The sequence below is a fragment of the Zonotrichia albicollis genome, chromosome 10 (assembly GCF_047830755.1).
Source record: "Zonotrichia albicollis isolate bZonAlb1 chromosome 10, bZonAlb1.hap1, whole genome shotgun sequence".
NCBI lineage: Eukaryota > Metazoa > Chordata > Aves > Passeriformes > Passerellidae > Zonotrichia > Zonotrichia albicollis.
Genome location: NC_133828.1, coordinates 25865990 through 25887519, shown reverse-complemented (window position 1 = coordinate 25887519; position 21530 = coordinate 25865990). Strand labels below are relative to the sequence as shown.

Below are 21530 nucleotides of genomic sequence, written 5' to 3'. Positions count from 1 at the left end.
TTATTTTTAAATTCGAGACTTAGTTCTAGGTAAGCACAAAGGGGAATTTTAGACAAAGATATTGTTTCAAACTGCCAACAGATTCTGAAAAACATATATTGTGTTCAAGCTCTGCTTCCTGTCTAGTGTGCTAGATTTGGTTTAAGTTTGGCTTTTCCAAGATGGAAATTGGGATCTTGGTGAATAATTCTGATCCAAAGGTAGTATTTCATAGTCACAGAAAGTCCAGAGCTGGCTACAATAGGGAACAAGATTGAGTGCATTTGGCAAATAAAACCAATAAGAGATTTGTTTAAAGTGTTTCAGAGAAGAGTAACTAAACTGACAGGATGAAATAATGCAGAAGGAAACACAGTTTACTATTCTTAAGTACAGGGGAACTATAATCTAGGTGGAGAGAAATACTGTTGCCCACTCCTATACCCAGGTCATTTACCTACTTCTCCAGGTATCAGATGAATGCATCAACTAATCTTCACATTATGTCTTGGTCTGTTTCAAACAGAACTTAGGAACATGCTCTTTTCTTCATCTATGGAAAAAGTTTTAGTTTGCCCAAGAGCCACAGAAACAGGGGTAAACTGAGAAGGGAAGCAGACGCAGATCGTTTAATATATCTGCCTTTGCAGAATGCCACAAAGGCACACTTTATTACATTGTAACAGTCTACAAATTGTGAGCTTCTAGTTCAGCTGCTCTTCCTGGATGCTGAAAGCCACCCTGTGCTTTCACTCAGCCAAGCTTTACAAGTTCCTGATCAGAGAAGCAGAAATATGGTTTAAACTGAAAAAAGTTTTTCAGCAGCACTGCACATACCTTCCCACCAATTTCCTCACAAAATCACACTTTGACTGCCATTTCAATTGTTTCTGATTGTTTATTTTTCCAAATAGGGGCTTCCCTTTCTACCTTTCCCAAGAAAAGATATGTAAAAGAGATGTTAATTTCCACTTCCTTTCCATCTTCTCCTGTTGTTTTCTGTTTTCTCTACAGTTCAACCCACATTCCCTTGGAATTTAAATTTCCTAAGACACTGTTCTTGTTCTTCCCCATCTAAACTGAACTATCTAAATTAAACTTCCTCTACTAGCTGACCAGCTGTTCAAGCCTTTCAGACAGGAAACTCAACAGAAATAATGATTTTTACTCTGATTTGCCCCCAAATCTTAAGTGTGAATTTGGACATTTTTATTACACAATAAATTACAAGGCAACATAAGGTACACTGCAAAGCATCATCTTGAAATACTGGTGAACCTCAACGCAGATAAAAGACTGTCATCTAGATTCAACAGCTCTAAATCAGATTTTAAGTTTCTGAGGAAAAATAACTGTTGTGTACAAGCCTAAGAGCAGGACCTTACAGTACTCAAGCAGTACCAGCAAAATTATTAAAAATACAGTAACAGATTTGTTTCCTTGCAAGAAATGCCACACAGTGTATTGCCAACTGATCCTATACATTACTCTAAAGCAAATACTTAAGTATTTAAATGATTAAAGTTCTTCAGGCAGTGCTACCTCAAGGAACACATGATGCATCAAGGAACAGTTACTTGCCCTACAGTAACTGTACTCACTTGAGATGTCTACAGATTCTGGATTCGTATAGACAGTAATGTCTGCTCCAGCATACACTTACTTTTTCTATTCTTCTCAAAGCTGAACATCCAAGAAGGTCTAACTAAATAGGGGAATAAGAGTTGACCATGCTTAATACTGAAGAAGCCACTAACTCCAGAAATATGTAAGGAAAGCAAGAGGACAGCGAATTCTCTGACCAGGAGGACTAAATGTTTCCACATAGAAGAGTATCTGATTGCTGCTAGGGTCAAACAACAGAATTCTCAGCAGTAATTCAGGAAGACAAAACTGTTCAGTAAGTGTTTCTGTCCTGTATTTAAGTAAAAGCCAAATAATTGTCCTACTACTAGATGACAATGAAAAGCTTCCCACTGACAGTAAAAACAGCTACGGAAGTAAACACTTAATAAATCAACAGAATAATAATTTTCATTTGACACTTTTTAAGAGAAGGCTGAAGAGCTCTCCAGTTTTAATGCTGTGAGCCTTTGGTCATGTGAATGCTCCAGTGGGTTTGAAAAAAGTTAATACTGTGATAACACTGAAAAAGAGTAAACAAAGACTCAAAGAAGTAGGGACAGAATTAGTGCACTCAAAATGCAATTATATGAACAATTAGATTAAAACCTAATTTTTTTATTTAAATCAATGATGACACTGTTGTTGATATAATATACTTGAGAGTTCTGCACAGCAAGTGTCTTACTAGGATAGAGGAAAACACTGATTAAATGAAGTACAAGACATACTTGGAATACATGAATTAAATACTGGCACGAATTTTAGATGCAGTTTGAGAACTATCATTTCTCTATGATAAATTATGACAATGCCATTGACAATGTGCATTTTGATCATCTTTTACTCTTGAAATTACTGCCTTTTGAAAAAATATGAGTCTTCTACAAGCAGTAAAAGACAACCCTCCTACAACCCAGCCTCTTCAAGAGGGCAATCACAACTAGGGTCCTGGTGAGTACTCCTAGCATTATAAAAAGACTGTCATTGTCCTTGCAAGAAACTTCAGATACTTTCTATAAGCCAGATGCACAGACAAGTTTGGTTCTGATCTCAGAGATCAGAACAAAATATGTGATCCTGCCAGGAGGTTCAAAAGGCAAGAAAACTGCACAGGACCTGAAACAATGTCCATAAAGTGCTGAGACTGAAAAAAGACAGAAGACAAGTTTCCAGCCTTCTTCTTACATTGTAGCAGTACTGGAAATAAAATCTCTTCCCTCTTTCACTCCATGGATACTTGCCATAGATCCCCACAGGTATATGAGAGTATTCATTTTGTGCCAGGGTATCTTGCAAAAGGAATGTACCTGAAACTGGTAATACACTCTTTTGTGAACATCCTGAGCATATCTGAGACTAAGGTAACTCAAGCCAACCCCCGTAGCTCTTAGAATCTATACTGCACTCCCAGACACTCGGCATACACGACATATATTTACTTAGGAGTAACATCCATGCAAAAAACTTTCACCTTCCCACCACCAGCTGTGAAGAAAATTCATTAATAAACAGTTTTGGAACAAAGAGGAGAAAAGTCCATGAAGTACTAATGTAGAGGAAGGATGCAACAATTTAATATTTTCAAGAATTTGAAGAAAAAATATCATTCTATTCCACAATAGATATTGCACTAAAAAATTAACCAAACTGAAGTTCTGCAAACTTTAAGTGAGATAATTTACTATGTGCTGTTATAAGCACAACTGTGAAACACATAAAAGCATGATCATCTAATTCTTCCACAATTTATTAATTTCCTTTGAAAATGATGCTAAAATAAGGAATGTAATTTAAGCATGCTGACAGCAAACTATTTAGACAAGATTGGTACATAAATAGCTCTAATTCCCACACTAACTTAAACTCATCCGTTTCCAATTTAATTTTCATATTAAGAAAATAGTGGGGAGAATTGTTTCAACTGTTTTGATTTTGCAACATAAAAACTAAATGCCTCAAATGAAAATTGGATAGCCAGAGAGAGACTTTGACAGATAAAAATATTTACTAAACATCACTACTTCAGTTTACTTCATGCATTTCATAAGACTTTTTTCTTTTGTAAATCAGATTCTATTTCAAAATTATACCATGCCGTTGTTTCAAAGTCTTGTTACAAAGAATGCCTTAGAAGGAAAAACTGCATAATTGAAATTAAAATTAATAAGGTTAAAAACTGAAAGTTACAAAGAAAAAAACTGAGCTGTGAAACACTGAAAACCAATCAAAACTGTTTGAAAAGTTCTAGATGCTGGAAGAAAGCTATGCTTTAAGTAGCACTCTGCACTACTTCATCAGAAACACTAAAACATTGAAACAACCATCCCAGCAAGTAAAACTGTGAATACTTCATTTTTTATTTTGTTTGTTTCAGCATTTAGACTGTTTTAGGAAACAGACATTAGACCAAAGCCTCACCAGGTATCAGCAGACAAATAATAAATTTTCTCTTGGGCAACTATTTACCTTGAAAACTGTCAGCCAATTTTTTGGTCAAATTTAGAGTAGCTGAATTACTGCGGCATGCCAAAGCCATCAGACTGTGGCAGGAGTGGGATGGGATGGGATGGGATGGGATGGGATGGGATGGGATGGGATGGGATGGGATGGGATGGGATGGGATGGGATGGGATGGGATGGGATGGGATGGGATGGGATGGGATGGGATGGGATGGAGCTGCCACCACACACAGGCAGCCACTCCCACTCATAGCAGCTGGGCAAGCCAGCTACAGCCCTGACTCTGGGGTCAATGCAGCAAGAAGATGAGTTCTTCAGGAGCTGTGTACACTCCTGCAGAACAGCAGCTGGGAAGAGAGATGTAGGAATGAAGACCTCAGTGCTGGAGTGACACTTCAGTCAACTCTTGAAAGGAATCCATTTGACTTGTTCCAGCTGTAGACCAACCTGGAAAACTGTTTGTAGGCTAGAGTTTTTTCTATTAAAATAAATGAATCTTCCAGGTGAGTGTGTCTGAGTTGATAAGCAGTAAAGTCCATTCTCAAGCCAATGCTACCTTCTTTCATGTCATTTGCTAGTGTCTTCAGGTGCTACTGCAATGGTCAAAAGAAGTATGTAAAAAAAATTATCCAGCATCCTATTACAAGTTATTGCAACCTATACAAGACCTGGTAAAGGTCTTATATAGGTTGCATATAAATGCATATATATGGCTTGATCCCAAGCCATTTTTTCCAGGAAATAACCAATTCCAAACTGATTCACTACATTAATAAATTAGCTGAGACACTACTACAATTAGAATTTTATTAACATCATTAAGTTTCCTTTAGCTGGACAATGGCTTGAGGGCAGGGGGAAAATCCAGTAACTTTAAAATTCTTCCAAACTGACAAAACTTACAGGATCAGAAACATGAAGGCCAAGTTGGTACATTTCAGCTCCTGTAAGTTTTCCAAAATAAACACTACATTATATGAAGTGTTTGAAGAGGAAATCTATATAAACATGCTAATAAAAAACTCCACCTTTCTTGACTAGGCAAGTCACTAAAGAGTAATGTGAACTGTGCATGTAATGGCTCTGTTTGTTATACAAAACACAGTATTTTATTACAAACTGCCAACAAAAAAAGTACACTTCTAGAGAGCTTTCTCAGGTTTAATTTCCTCTCAAGACCAGAAGAGTGAAGCCAATACTCAGGTGAGAAAGGTGTCTCCCTGCAGTGCTTAACATATAGACACTATTTGATACAGCTTTTTGCTAGAAAAGCAATGCTGAGGAGTCCTGGCTGTGAGTAACCAATACCCTTCCCCTGGTCACCACAACACTGAGCACAATGAGGAACATGAGCTCTAACAAACATCCTCAGAAAAACAAGCTTGGCCAAAATTTTCCAGAACAAATTCACTGCAATGTAGGTCTGTGCATACGTGTGCCTTGTAGAATGGACATTTTGGTACAAACTTAATTACTGGACATCTTTTGAAGAAAAATGGACATTTACTGGACAAAGCTATTCGTTTTGTATTAGGGTTTCAATGGTTTTCCATTATGTAAACAAAATGTAGGACCTAGGTAAAAACATTTTTCCCCCTCGCACACAAGCACAGTAAAAACATCCTCTGCTGCCTACCTGGGGAGTGAGCCTTGGAAGAACACCTCTCACACAATGGGCTGTAACAACGAAAACCTAAAACCTAACTGCTTTCCCAGCCACACTGCTAACAGAACAAAGTACATTATTTGGACTTCAGATAATTACCAACCATCTCTGACACAAAACTAGGAATATGTTCTTTTTATTTTTGCCCCAGGTAGACAAATTTTCTTAAATGAAAACAGAAAATACAGCCTGACTCTACTTGGTATGAAAGGAGTGCATTATCCAGCTTGGGGGAGAAAAAACAGGGAAACCCTTCTTATCTTGCTTCAAAGCTCGTTGGTAGTGGACAAAAAAAAAAAGGAATCAAGTAGCTTCACACCCTTGAACTTCTCTTGTTCTGCTGTCTCTTCCACTTACCTTCTTCTTTCAGTTTAAAATTAAACTGTTTTTCCTTATTTGTAAAACAACAATATACTTCTGACTGAAAAAAGGCCCCTATGATTTCATAATCTGCTTCTAATTGTGTATTTATTCTCCAAACTGAAGAAAGGTTGTGAGGGGTTATAAATAAGAAGGAGAGGAACACCTCTGAAAAAGATTCTCTCAGACAAAATACCAGATGCATATGGAAAAGACACTGAAAGTCAATCAAGATAATTCAGTTTGATTCTGTCAGCAGTGTCACACTAACCATTTTTGTGGAAAAGAGAGCTTCTTCTAACATAAAGGAAGGGCCAATTACATTCTCCCCAAATTTAGGGATGGGCAGTTTTAATACCTTCCAATCCATTTATTATTCCTAGACAAGTAGGAAAAATGTTACCATAAATCTCCACCTTATCTTTAATATAACCAGGTGTTTATAGCTATGCACTTAAGGCAAGAGTTTCTGCTATTCATCCAGTACTTCTCCCTATTTAATCACATCTCCTATATCCCATGTAGTCTCTTCCCTTCCCATGTGAAATTCCTTATAGGAGAATACAGTTAAAGAACACTTGATGAAACTCCCTAGCATTTTATTATAAACCACCATTGAAACACTCTTGAAAATGATCAACAGACAAAACAATACACACCACAGATCAGACTCAACTTCTTTCTCATGTGCCTAGCTAGTTCGGGGTTTTTTTGCTTTCTTTCTCCTTTTCCTTTCTAGTCTTCTTCTCAAGTTTCTGCTACATTAGTCCACAAGCAATATCATTAGCTACATGATCCTATACTAAATATAAGTCTCAGAAAAACTCCTCCTTGTATTAACCAGAGAGATAATAATAATTAGTAAAGGGCTCTTTTTCTGAGACTTAGATTCTGACATCTGAGTTTAGCTGTATTAACATGCAGGATTATATGCCTTTTGTTACTGATATCTATGTCCTTGGAGCTAACAATGTGTGATGGAGACAAACCAAGACTTCCTGTGGTCACTGTAAACAGAAAATTTAAGAATCAAGATCAGACAGAAGAGCAAATGCTGTGAGCAGAGCATATCCCTTTGGTGCTGTTGTCTACAAGCCAGTGAAAAGTAGGCTTATCTAGATCTGAATAACTTGACTTGATGGTAAGTTCATAATACAGAAGTAAATTCCAAAACAAAATTAACTAAAAAAATCCCAGCACAGTATTTTCAATTCAAATTTTAGATTTCAAATGGGAAAGCAAGCTTCTTGACACAGAATACAGCAGTATCAGAAACTGTATAGGTATTATAATCAGTAGCCTTTTGAAACAAAGCTCAGCAGGTCTTCTAGGCATGTTTCACTTAACATTGCATTCTTCTCACAAGCTAAAATAGACATACAAACCATGCATGCTTCACTTAAATATTTATGCTTCAGTATCTTGATGAACCAGAGGGCTGGATCACATGATTATAGTAAAACAGTGATTCCAAGCTACTTTGTGCAACTCTGCCCCTCATAACTAGCCTAAGCACAACCCAATAATGTGTTTGAGTGGCTTCTGGTATAACAAAACCTCCTGAACCACAATAATCTCTTACTTTTTGTTTAGCTAGTTATGCCCTGAAATTAGGAATGGACTGTATTAAATTTATCAAAAATAAACAGACATGTTTATTTCTTTTCACATTAATAAACATCTATTTTAAGAAAACAATATTTCTTCTCTGCCAAGATAAAACACTGTGATACTCATAATTAATGATTGTACTATAAAATGTAATACAAGTAAGCAGTACTGAAAATTCACACATACTCTTGAGCATAGCCTCCATTTTGATATATGCTTGTTTCACTGACCCTTACACAAGTTCCCTACATCATAGTAACATTGATAGTAAATCAGAAGGAAATTAATTTAATGAAAGAGCAGATGAATAACAGCACCTCAGGGGGTCTGAAAATTTTAAGAGGAAAAAAAATTGCATCAACAGAAATATTTGTATTTTCCATAGAAACACCATCCATTCAGGAGTAGGAAGAATGGGTGTGTTAACGATACTGATGCCTTAGAAGAGTGGCAGCTGACAGCCAGATTTCCCCTTTCCAATTTAGTATACAAATCTTCTCCAGGGTAAACCTTTAAGTACAAACACTGAAGTGCTGTTAACTAATATAATTACTTGGGAATTACATGAGCTCATACTAAAAGGAGTGAGGTAGGACTATGTTTTAAAATCACAGTTTCTGACTGAACAGCATTTTCACATAAAATCTATCATCATGATGTTGAACACACTGTATCTGTAGGCTTCAATAGCAAGACAATGATGTTCTGATTATTGCCATTTAAACCAACAACATGCAGTAATAAAAACCAATCTTTTGTAAAAGAGTAAAATAAATACCTGCAGGACTGCCAGCATTTTCTCCTTGGTGCAGCTGAATACCAGCAGAATCTATAGAGTTTACTGTAACTGTCTGTAGATTTGGCAATTGAGCAGTGCTTAGACTAACTGGAGTTGATGTCAACGCACCACCTGCTGCAACTTGACCAAGAGTGAGAGTCTGCACAGGAGTCAGAGTTATTTGTTGACCAGGTGCATTCTGAATTTGCAAGTTCTGCAAGTTCTGAACTCCTTGCACTTGAAATGTCTGCCAGGTTATCTGCCCAGAAGGGGTCACTGTTTGTGCCTGAATTAGGAAAGTTCCAGGATTCAGCTGCAGTTGAAGATTTTGAAGAGCCTGTTGAGATATACTTTGACTTGCTTGAACACCATGGATTGTCTGTTGCGCGATACCTTGTACAATCTGGGCTTGACTGGTTGGCTGCTGCGACTCTTGTAGCTGTATGTGTTGTACAATTGGCTGTGCTGTGGAGACCTGAATATTCTGAGCCTGCGTGTCATCAGAGACTGATGTCTGGATGTAATTTCCCTGAAGATCAGAACCATGAACTTGACCACTAGTTGTGGTCAAGTCATTTGCATTTTGTTCCAATATACTTGAACTGTCTATGGTAACGGGCAATTGCGATGAAGATGACGTTGGCACAAATAAGTCATTATCAGTGGCAGTTTCTGTAATTTCAGGAGAAACTTGCTCACCAGTCCTCTCAGAAGTATCTGAACTATCCATGGCCTGTCCAGTATTTATCAAGTGCCCATCTGCATTAATGCCTGCTGTCATGGTTTGAGAACCACTGCCAAGTCCCAGAGAATCTAGATCAACACTATTAATGGGTACAAAAGTAATATTCCCTGGCAGTCCAAGAGGGACGTTAGCAACCACTTGCGCTTGGCCAGGGTAAGACGAACCACCAATTGCAACGCCCTGAACCTGGACTTGACCAGACTGACCAGATAAGATATTCTGAATATTAGCTGAAGATGTTCCAGAGGCAATGATGGTTTGATTCGAGCCAGGAATGATCTGAATTTGACCAGTTTCTTGATTTATACTGCTATTATCAGAAGAGGCTGCAAAGCCAAGTTGAACCTGCTGACCATCCGCTGTCTGGATCTGGGGTATTACTTGGTATTGTACGTTAGACACTGTACCATTCGACGAATCTGATCCTGATGCAACAGAAAAGATTTGTTGATTTTGCAAACTCTGAATAGGAAGGACATACTGCCCACTTGAAGTTACTGTGGCAGCACCTGGAATCTGTACTATATTACCAGCTTCGTCCTTTATAGTGGTAGGAGCTGCAGACAAGACCTCCCATCTGTTTGGAGCTCCAGCTAATTGCACAGAAGCCAAATCCCCTGTCTGAATAAAAAGAAAAAAGAAAACAAAAAATTAAAACAAATGTTGTACAGACTACGTGTTAGACCAGTCATGCAATTCAGCACTAGATATTGACACACTACTGGAAAACATGCAGTACAGCTCATATGACCATCAACAATTGGATCAAAACTTGAAATACAGATTTTTATAAGGACCTGCTGCCTAAGTCAGGGTAGCCAGCCTGCGGCTCATGAGCTGCACGTTGCTCACAGACATGTCAAATGCAGCTCCTGTGTCATGGCTTTGTCAGGTGACCAGCAGCAGGGTTATTCTGGTGGCAGGGCTGCTGGGTAACCCAAACCCCTGGCTGTGGGAAGCAGGGAGCTGGCAGGGGCTGCTGGAGTTCTCACCACCTGAGACTCGGACACACTCTTTGCCCAGCTAGGCACCTCCTGCACACGTGTGGAGGAACCGCCATGAAGCCAGAGCTGCCTCTGCCTCCTGGAGCTCCCTGCCTTCCAACTCTGTTTGCTGTTTGTGCATGTTGTGACTCCCAGCAGTACACAGAATGTTAAGAAGTGATGTAGACACACAGTTGGAAAGACAGGACAACCTCAGTTTGCTGCACTTAACACAAAGCTCTAGTATTCATAAGCTTGTAGGAGTTAGTTTTGCTAAGGAAGAAGACTTCTAGACTAAGAACTTTTACACTGAAATCATATTTGTATTAGTCATATGCATCCAGTTAGGAGGGGAAAAAAAATCTTTCTTCATTAAGTTGGAACAATAGAAAAGGCCAGCGTTTCAGAGTAGACCCCAGATGCCTAAAGAAACTATTATGCATTTGGTTTTTATTCAGTAAAGAAAAGGTAAATTGTACTTACCTTTCTTTACCAAAGCAAACTTTTTCAGAATAGAGTATTAAGATTTAGATTTAACATCCTGCAATGCCTAGCACAGATTTGCATAGTCAACCAGACTGGTATTGTAAGTAACCATCGATCTAAAAAATATGAAGTAAAGTGTGTCCTTATCTGTTTAACCATACTACAGTAAACCAATGGAAAAACATAATTAAAAAAAAAAAAAATTGTTGGTCTTTCAAGCTTGTAACTTACAATACTAGAAGAAAAACATGTAACATTCCATGTCACATATCTCACCTAGAAGAAGGCAACAAGTTCTGTTTTCCTCTGCTACCATATTACCTTTATAGACTTGTGCTTAATGTTGCTGAAATGCTGCTAAGAAAGTTCATAACTACACAATTCACAAGCATATAAATACTTATTAACTGAAGGTTTCATAAAATATCAAAAGATCTATAAAAATCAGGGGTAAACATCAGTCATACAATACCAAAAGCAAAAATTTGACTGTTATATGTTTAAAGTGTGTCATTATAAAATAAATGTATAATATAATGTGTTGATAGCTGTTGGAACAAAAGAGAAAAGAAAAGCAATATAAACCATTACAAGTCTGATGTAATTTCTCACTGATTGAAAACTATGTACAAGCAAATGTTGAAAGCTTAGGTTAAACTGGACTGATCTAATATGCAGTAACATGTCAATGTCTATTCATATGTAATATCCTCCACAGAAATACTTCAAAGGGAACCTGTCTCCTTAGTGATATGGAAATGACCTACTTTATTCTTCTCCCAAAACATATGTTGATTTCCATATTGGCATTTTCATGTTGGGCACACATCTCACGTTTTCATGATCTAGTGAAATCTTCCCTCAAAACTTGCTCTGCAAGGATTTTAGCACAACAGAGCCAATCTTTTAGTAGATGCACTTGTCAGGCCATGGAGAAGTTCAGGGCAGCCATGCATGAGGATATGAAGCTATGCTACACACACAACATAAAATGCCTGTTATTCACATTGCTCTTACAGCTGACTGTATCAGACACCACCAGCTGAATCTTGTGGAGGGAGAAGCAAAAAGAGGCTGAGGCTTTCAAGGAGCTATCTGGCAGCTATCAAAATTGCTACCATTAGAGCATGAAAAAACCCCGTATAGTAAGGAGTATTTGAGGATGATCTCTAATCTCAAATGGTCATTATCAGCCTGTCATAACAAGATTGACTGTTATGCTCTTTCACAAAGTCTGTTGACACAAGAAGACATTTCTTGGACTTCTTTTCCTACTAACTAAAGAGTAATAACCATTCTTTATGTCCTCAGGCAATTAAGCAATTTTGAAGTAACTCAGGAGTTCTGCCACTGAGACATGAGCAGCAACATCTGCAGCCCAGTCACTTACTGAGCTTTACATTCAAAACACACCAGTTTGCTGTCTCAGCCAGCATTTCTCAGAGGAAATTATGGAGAGGGTGGAGATAAAGCAACAGTTTCCTTATCAACGGGTACTCAGGCAGCAGTTATTTGGCAGCTGTTCCTTTAAGAGAAGGCTGGACTGTTGCAATCCAAAGCCTGTTTCAAGAGGAAGGGACAAAGATCTGAGGAAAGTTCAGCACAACTCAGCCAAGGAGGAGAGAACAGGAAGCAACAGGGAATTCACTGGAAGCAGCATCAGGAAACAAGAAAAAGAGACAGGAACAGAGCAAAGAAAGTAGCTAACACAAGGCATAGGATGAATTAAATCAAATTATATGTCCACCTGAAGAAAGGTCAAGTACCAACAAAGAGTGAAAGCTACAACCACTGTTCAGCCTGTCTTTTGATTCTTTAACAGGCCTTGTATAATTTCCAGTGGCTAAAATAAAGAGATGTCCTGAGAGAAAAGTCTCATCCCTGAAGAATCATGAGCCATGATAAATAAAAATCTAGTAATTGTCTTGTTCAATATATTTAGATAAAATTGCAGCAACATTAAGTGAAACGTGGAAGGAGATAAGAGAAAGCAGATAAAATACCTTTCAGAAGTGATCTAAACCATACTGAATGACAGGACTTAATAAAAATTAAATATGCTTCACCAAAGTAAAATGGAGAGTAGGAAAGCAGAGAAAGACCCCTGTAAAAACTGGTATTTGTTGTAGATACCTGCGTCTCAGCATGTCAAATGGGCACATGTCATTAGCCATCAGTGTTCTATTACAAAAGTCCATCAAACATTTATCTGTGCTGGTGGACAGCTTTTTACTGCACTTTTCAGAAAGTCCCTTTTGCCCCATTTAGCCCTGGAGCAAAAGCATCAGCCAAACAACCAGAGGTGGAAAGATAATGAGTCACGAGCTCCTAAACATTCAAAAATCACACACCTAATGAAGAAGATTGGACACTGCCTCATCCAAATTGTTGTTTTATGAAAGAGTTAGGGTTCTAATGCATGGGTTTAATAATACCATGTGTTTACCAAGCTACAGTAAACTATCTGTGCATTCTTAGGTCATTACAAATACAAGATAAAATGCACTTGCTTCAACTCTTTCATTAAAGTATGAGCTAATACATTCTATCTTGTATTTGCCATGGGTTAAAAACATGTTCAACATCAGTCACTGTTGTTCAGCTGACACAAAGCTGTTTGTTAAGAGAAATTAATTCTGTTGCATGTTTGAGCCCTCTGCCAATGAAGCCACTCAATTTAGAGAAATACTTCCGCCCAAATCAAATGTTTGGAAAAACAAAGAGCATTTGGGGGAAAAAGCATTATCTGGGGCTGCTTAAAATCTTATTTTAAAAGAAACTCCCAACTGGTGAAATATATCTAACTGTATCTCAGTTAAAGAATATCTACATCTATTTGCTTGACATGGACAACTGGAGCTAAAACTTCAACAGTTTATCAATCAGCAGAAGTTCAGAACTTTTCCAAATTAAGACAATACAATATCCCTGACCTTAGTAGAAACAAGGAAGCTGAAGTACTAAGAAACTAGTAAACATTTTTAACTAGATCACAAGTTATTATCTTTTGTTTATTAATTATTAAATCTATATATGTATACGAATCTCAATATAACTGCATGCCAAACTAGCACCCCATAGAATGGTTTTTCTTCCTGCTTTTAACTCAGCTGCTGAAGGGTCTATCAAATCATCAAGAGAACAAGAGGGCCTGGGATCAGTCAGCCTTACAGCTTGATCTTTGGAAGGCACTGGAACAAATAACCTTGAAAATAACCTTGAAAATATTAACCTTAATTGAAAATAATCTTGAGGGTAAAAAAACCAGTAGTGTTCAGAAGTAGTCAGCCTACACTTAGGAAGGGGAAATAATGCTGAATTAACTCACCTCACAATGCCCTATGACTAGCTTGGTAGATGGGCTTTGGCAAGACATATTCTTTATCACTACATTAGTCAGGCTTTTGCCTCTGTCCCCCACAATGTCAGAAGAAGCCTCTTGTTTATATCACATGGGTTTATCAAACACTGGAACGTGCTGCCCAGAGAGACAGTGGAGTCTCTAACCTTGGAGGCATTCAAACCCACTGGACACAGCTCTGAACAACTTCCTCTCACTGACTCTACTTTGAGCTAGGAGGGGCAGGCCAGACATTCTCCAGACATCCCTACCAGCCTACACTTTCTATGAAATCTTACACTTCTTGCTAATATTTAATATTAGAGAACTTTTTTGTCTATGCTGCTTTTAAATATGGAAATGTTTTAAACCATACATTTTCTTGCTTTCTCCAAAACTATTAGGAGAAATAACCAAAATTTTTAAGAACATCCCTGAAGCACCTTCTAAAATAACTTCAACATGTGGCTCTGATCCAGTATTGGAAAGACATAATTGCAATACAAAAACCAAAGAATATTTTAAAAGTTGAGCTTCTGGACAGCAACAGGACAAATACACTGTTAGCCATCACATTCTAGTGAAACTTCTTTGTTTTGCAAAAGTAGAGAACAGAGAGAAGCAAGATAATTCCAGGCAAACTTTTCTATAGTGGCTGAACAGGTTCTGGTACATCTGTTCACATCCAGAAACCTAGCATGAGGAAGCTATCTTATCACCCACAAAAGCAAAAATGGATGTCAGAATAATTCTGAACTTCCTCAAAATGACCATATAGGCCAGAAACCCAAGCAGTATAGTTAACTCTGACACACGTGGCATTCAGGCATATTTTTGCCTAGTGGATGGAAAACATGAAATTTAAAACACCTTCATCTTTCTCCATCCTGTCAGCATTCTCCCTGTTTCCTCCTAAACTGAGTTTAAACTAGGTGCACCTCAGATGGTTAATCTTCTGAGACATAAATCAACTATAATTCCAGACTTTCAATAAATTCTGTGAAGCACCTATAGTCAATTCTAAAGCTCATGATATGCCAAAGCAGTCTTAAAACACTCCAGCCATTACTTGTCCAAGATACACAGAAATGCTTTGTCTACTGCAGAGGAATTATACTCATCTTTCCCCACATATGCAAATTATTAACCTGTCCAAATGTTTTCCACATCTTGTTGGTAAGCAACAACACAAATAAATCAAATAAATAATTCCTCCTAAACCTTGTTTTTTTTTTAAAGACTAGCCAATCAGTGCAGCCCACTTCACACAAGATGCATCTACACACCCCAGCTGGGGCAGCCATCTCTGAAGCTCCCGTTGGCTGTCAGAGCCAACACTTTTCTCAGCCAGCCTGCCACTCTTCCCAATTCACCTTCCAGACCTCCCATCCAACCTCCCAGCAGTCCTGCAGCCTCTGCTCACCCAGCACAACCATAACAATGGCCCTGGGGAGCATCAGAGTTCCAAGACAGCCTTTAGCTTTGCATGACAATGAAGTAAGAACATAAACAACTGGTTATCATCTCAGCTTTGCAGCTTCTTAAACCATCATCTGATCATGCTACAAGCACACAGCTGACCATCAAGGCTCTGCTTGACCTAAATATGTCTGCTCTTTTGTTTCCTCCCTTATGTAAAGCTTTACCATCTTCGGCTTTGCTTCTGATTTTCACCTAATGCTAAAATCTTTGCAGATGTTTAAACTGGAATGAAACTAGAGTATTTATAACTAAATGAAAAAAGAATCCTAAATATAGAAGTTTGAAGTGGAATTATTAGTCAAAGATAAATAGTGAAAAAGCAAGACCCAAACTAAAACTTCTCAGATTTTGAACTCCCAAGAGAGAAAGACATCCTTGGAGGCCAAAACATGAGTTGTCATTCTAGGTCGGGCAGTAGCACACAGCATCCCAGCAAGGCTCTCACACAAACCAGCAGGCAGCAATATACAAGGCAAAGCTGCCATGGCAAGTGTTTGAACCAGCCATGGATGCAGCAGTATGGCAACCAAGGAAAAGATGCTCAGGTAAGTAAGCCACAAACTCAAGGCCATCTGCATTAATATCAAACACCATGAGATAACATACTGGGGTTGGTTGATCATTAGGCAGAGTAAATCACGGTGTCACAGCTGAAAGACTGCAGTCTTCATCAATGCACAAAGACAAGATCAGCAGTAATGCCTGCTAGTGCCTCTCATCCAAAAAGAAATACAGTTCCAACCAGAATCATCAGCCAAGGTGAAAACCTTGCTGTCTAAAGACAACCTGCCAGGTCATTGACAGGACAGAAAGGAGAAGAGGGTTGAGTTTAGTTCTCTCAATTGCCTTCTTCATTTCCTTTTCATTACAAGCAGCTGCCATTTTCATTAGTCGTTTTACTTCCTCACTAATCCTTTCAGTGGTGTTACAGCAATGAGCATTCACACCGTAGGCCTGGACTCAGATACCAATACAGAATCACAGGATAATTTCAGCTGGAAAGGACCTCTGAAGGTCACCTGGTCCAACCCCTGGGCTCAAAGCAGGGCCAGCTAAATCATTACAAACACAATCACATTTGCTCCAGCTCTTCCCCAGATCCCAGACACGCAATATTCCCTGCGTTCCTAGGGGAGTTTTGCTGTTGCTTTTAAATCATACTGCTGGTCTCTTGGGGAGCAGCTGCAGCATACCATTTCAGCCAGGAAAGCAGTATGCTAGCCCAGCATGCTGGCTCCAGCCCTGCCAGTTTCAACCAAGCAAATGTCAGTAAAATAGTAACAAAACAACCCTGAAACAACAGTATCGCTATCCACTGACATGCAAGCTCTTCAAGCACTTCTACGAGGAAATACCTAGTTTGACTTCTACTATCCATTAGTGTAGATTGAGAGTTTGCCAGCTGTTCAGCAGTCAGAACTGCAGTCCAAGGATAGAATATAACAGGAAAGAGCTGCCCTCCCACTGCTACATTAGGCACCATCACCCATGCAGAGGTCTCAAACTGATTGAGCTATACTCCTGGGAAAGGGATGAGCATCACAAACTGCAGGAAGAGAATTATGTTCGTCTGTGCATATAGATTTCATTTTCCATACCACTTATGAAGTATTTACAATGTAAGACTTTTTAGCTTCCTCCTTTCTTCCACCCTCCAATATGATAATCACAGAAAACCAGGGAAAAAAAAAGACTCTTTATTGCACCAAATCTCTTTTGTTCTTCTGTTTTTCACAAGGAATGTATTTCAGGGCCTTTAGTCCCTCCTCTCTCTTTATTAAGGTCATATTAATTAACTCCAGTGTCTAGTTCAGCTACTGTCAGGTATCTCCTTCAATTTATATTTAGTTTCCACCCAAAATATTCTGAATCATTCAAGAGTTAGGTTGTAGGAGTGTAAAAATTACCAGAATGCTATAACCTAACTCACAGAAGATATGTAGGAAGGGCCTATCTGCACGTATGGAAAGTAGTGAGTGAGCTTATATTCATTTAGATTTTTAACTAAGATTTTGGCTTCTCTTGAATTGCATTTGCTTTCCCCTGAAAAGCCCCTTAAACATTAAGACAACAACATATTAACTTAATAGGAGTAAAGGAGTACCACATCAAAACTGTTTTGCCCATTTTGAACTGCCAGGAACCACGTGTCCTGCAGCAGCATTCTAGTATCCTGTCAGACCTACTGCTCCTCCTCATCAATCAATCCCTCCCCAAGATGCACAATTCCAGCTGTACAGCAAGAACAATCTTAAAGATCAATATAGGAAAGTAAGCAATCATTTAACCATCATCTGTTTTTCAGTATGTTTATGCTCTTCAGCACTCTATGCATCCAGTACTATGAAACAAATCTTAGCACTATCAGGCACTTTAAAACATCTAGAAACATTTTTTAAAACACACTGGTTGAGCAAATAAATAGGTTTGGCAGAAAGGATGCTTAAAAGGGGTTGGAATCCTAATACATTTTTGAGCTCTGTCATTAGTCTACAACCTGCTGTATGACCTCAGACAGCTATTTTGCTTCAGCTTCCCTTATGTAAAGTAAGCTGTAATGTACAGATGAAAATTATTTTAAAGTTTAGCAAATATTTAGAAACTTCTATCAGTAACACTTTGACATTTGTTAAAAGCTTGACAAAGCCACTTCATCCACCAGTACAATGCTTTTGCAGTTTTTCTTCCTATTTACAAAATCCTAACACCATACAATGCTGTTGCACAGCAAGTTTAAAAAACAAGGCTTGCTTTAAAAGAAGAAAAATAAAAGGCACTCTTTTTTTCTAACTTTAAAGATGTTTTTGTAAAAAAAAAAAATTAGAGGTAATACGTGCAATTTTCCAAGGGCCAAGGCCACAACATGACATCACGTCATTTTAGAAGATATTTTGGAACTCTTTGAAATACGTGAATATATTTAGGTATCAGTTATTTAGAAATGCATAATCGCTTTGAATTTTATGAGCATATGTCAACACGAGATTTAGCTAGACCAATTAAGGAAGATGAGTTTTCATTAGGCTTTTGTTATGGGGATTGTTAAACTAGCTTCAGCAAGAATACGTTTCTAGCCTGCAAGATCCATCTCATCACACCAGGTCCCGAGGTCATCAAGGCTCCTTTCAGAGGCAACGGCGCATGAGAGATAAGGACAGAAAACGCTACGAGGAACGCATGATAACTCTCCTTAGAAAAACAGCGCGATACAGGAAGCAGCTTTCCACCACCGCGTTCGCTTCTAAACAGCCATTTTACTTCACTACATCCTTCCCTACTGCCAGCCTTCATTTTGTGCTCCCGCCTGGCTGCGCGGCTCCAGGCTGACAGCCGAGCGAGGATACCGGGGGCGCGCTCAGGTGGAGGTGAGATGCCTCCCAGCCTCTCCGGGTTCCGAGCGAGCCGTTCCGGTGCCAGGGTCGGGGGAGGGAAGCTTCCCGCCTCCCCCCGTTTTTGAAAGTAAATGAAGGCGCCGCTCCCAATGGCGGGGGAGGGGGGAGCTTGGCTCCCTCCTCCTCCCGGGAGCCCAGCTCCTCCTGGAGAGGCAGGGGAGCCCGGGGACCCCTCTCCTGGCAGGTCGGCCCTGCTATCGTCCCTCCCCCCGGGCGGGCAGTGCCGTGTGTCCCGTCCCTCCCCCCGGGCGGGCGGGCTGGCTGTGCTGTCTCTCCCCCCGGCAGGCCGTGCGAGAGCGGCGGGGCGGGCACTCACCGCTCCGGCAGAGTGAGAGGCAGCGGCGGCGGCGGCGGCCTCATCCTCCTCCGGCGACGGCGGGCCGATCTTGCTGCAGGTGGCCGCCAGCAGAGCGAGCGGTGACGGCTGCGCGTCCTACCCACAATGGGCGGGTTCAGGGAGAGAAGGGGGGTGGCGGTTAGTGCGGGACAGCGACCGGGCTCCTCGCAGACGCGCACACAGGAAGCGGCGGCGGCGGCGGCACCGGCTCCGCGCCCCGCTCACAACGTGTCACCCGGGGGAGGGGGGGAAGGGGCCCAGCCGGGCCTGCGCTCACCTGGGGGGCGGCCGCCCCGGCGGAGGCCGAGGCGGCGCCGTTGCCGTGCTGGAGATATTCGCTGTGGCTGCTGCTGTCCACGTCTAAGGCAGCCATTTCCTCTTGTTTCACGGGCTTCTCGGGAGCTGCGGGCACAGCGGGGAGGGGGAGGGGAGAGTCACTGACGGGAGCGATCACCCCCCTCCCTCTCTCTCCCTCCCTCCCTTCCTCCCTCCCTCCCTCTCCCCCCCCTAACCCCAGCGCTCCCCCCGCCCTCCCGCACGGAGCCCTCCTCCTCCTCCTCCTCCTCCTCCCCGTGCTGCTGCCCCTGCCCCTCTTCTCCCTCCTCCCCCTGCTCCTCCTGCTGCTGCTCTCAGTGCCGCTCTCGCCTCGCTCGCACACGGACGCTCCGGGGCCGGAGCGGGGACGCGCAGGGCCGGAGCAGGAGCGGGGAGCCCCCGGGGCGGCTCGGTCGGTGCGTACGTACCGGTCATGGTGTGAGTGCGAGCGGCCGGCTGGCTGGCTGGCTGGGCGGGAGGCAGGCAGGCAGGCTGGCTGGCTCGCACACAGGCCCTGCTGGCTGGGGCTAGGCGGCTGCCGCCGGGGACATGCTTATTGTGCTCACGGCGGGCTGAAGCGGCGGCGGCGGCCCGAGCCTACTCCGGGTTTTTTTTCCTATTTTGATTGACGGTGCGGGAAAGCCGAAAGGTGGGGCTTGCCGCGGGAGAGGGGGCCCGGCCGACACCGCCGCCCGCCCGCCCGCCTGCCAGCCCGGAACTCCCGCCCACGCCCGCGCGCGCGCGCTGTCATTGGCTGCGCCGCGCCGCCGCCGCCGCTCGCACGGGCCGCCCGGGCTGCCAGTCACCCGCCGGGGGCGGGGGGGGCGCCCCATGCCGGGGCGGCTTCCTGTTTGCCAGGGCTAGTGCGGGGAACAATGAGCGGGACCCGCCGGGAGGCCGCGGCCCGCGCCGGCCGGGCACCCGCCGTCCCGGGAGGCGGCATCGCCGCCGCGCTCTCCTGACACCCCGGGGCCCGGCCGCCCGCAGGGGTCAGCGCATAGGCACAGCTGCGCGGCGGTGGCGCTATGCCTCCGGCCACCCTCCCCCCGCGCCCCCACCGCTGTTGTGCCGGGGGGCGCCGGGCCAGGGCAGCGATCTTTCGAATTCTCCCCGCCGGGGCTGTCACTCACGGCCGGCGACAGCCGCGGTTCCAGAGCGGCGGCCGAGCAGCGCCCGGCTGACGGACAGCGCCGCCGCGCTTTGTCCCTCCGGCGCTAAGATGTCGGCGCGGCGTCCCCAGGGAAGCCGGTCCGGCCGGGCGGGCGCTGCTCGGGACCTGCTGCTGGCCGCCCCCCCGCGGGACCGGGCGCCCGGGTCAGCGCCGGGAGCAGCGCCCGCCTCGGCGGGGCGACCCCGCCGTGCCGCCGTTGCATAAGCGCTGTGGCGGGCTCGCACCTGCCCCAGCCGGGCGGGATAACCGAGAACCTCCGCGGTCTCTAAGGCATAACAAAACCCGTCCCGGATAAGGCCGCGAGTTCGATTGTAATGCGCCACGTCCTCCCAGCGGGAGTACCTGCCGTGAGCTGGGCACCTGAGCCTTGGCATGGATCGAACATTGTACCAGCAGGCTTTATTTTCATCGTGTTAAGGAGAATTAATAAGATTCCCCTCAACGTCAGTTTGCTGGTCTGTGTCTCGTGTTACGCAACACAAAGGAAACTGGGATCTCTCGGATTGTTAAACTACGACAGGAAATATGTTTAAAACGTTACATAAGTATATGATGATACAGGAATGATTAGTGGGCCTGTTTCTCTGTAACACCACTTAGCTTGGGAAGGGTTCCTGTAAAGGGGAACAATTTGGGCTCGGCCTCCCGTCACATCTGAGTGCATGTGCAGGGTCACGGGACAGTGTGTACTTTGAGACACTGATTCTGACCCTTAGCTTGTAAATTCTCCCGAGGAATGACTTTTTCATTGTTTCCCTTAGTGTGGTGTTCCAAGGAGTCTGAATGAGGCCAGAAAACC

At 42.3% G+C, this 21530-nt stretch overlaps 1 protein-coding gene across 2 annotated transcripts in view; it reads right to left on the bottom strand.

The window, feature by feature from the left end:
• The window catches only part of SP3 (Sp3 transcription factor), a 32269-nt gene extending 12016 nt beyond the window's left edge, over positions 1-20253 (bottom strand). Inside the window, exons 1-5 of one of the 2 annotated variants that reach the window (XM_014265081.3) lie at positions 19989-20253; positions 19523-19647; positions 19225-19341; positions 9756-9846; positions 8481-9650 (exon numbers count right to left, since the gene is read on the bottom strand). In XM_014265081.3, the coding sequence (XP_014120556.1) occupies positions 8481-9650; positions 9756-9846; positions 19225-19341; positions 19523-19647; positions 19989-19995 (1510 nt within the window). In that variant the 5' untranslated portion in view covers positions 19996-20253. Of the gene's footprint in view, positions 1-8480; positions 9847-19224; positions 19342-19522; positions 19648-19988 lie in introns of both variants that reach the window. The other variant, XM_005484073.4, reaches the window with a different exon arrangement.
• Between the last annotated feature and the right edge of the window lie 1277 nt (positions 20254-21530).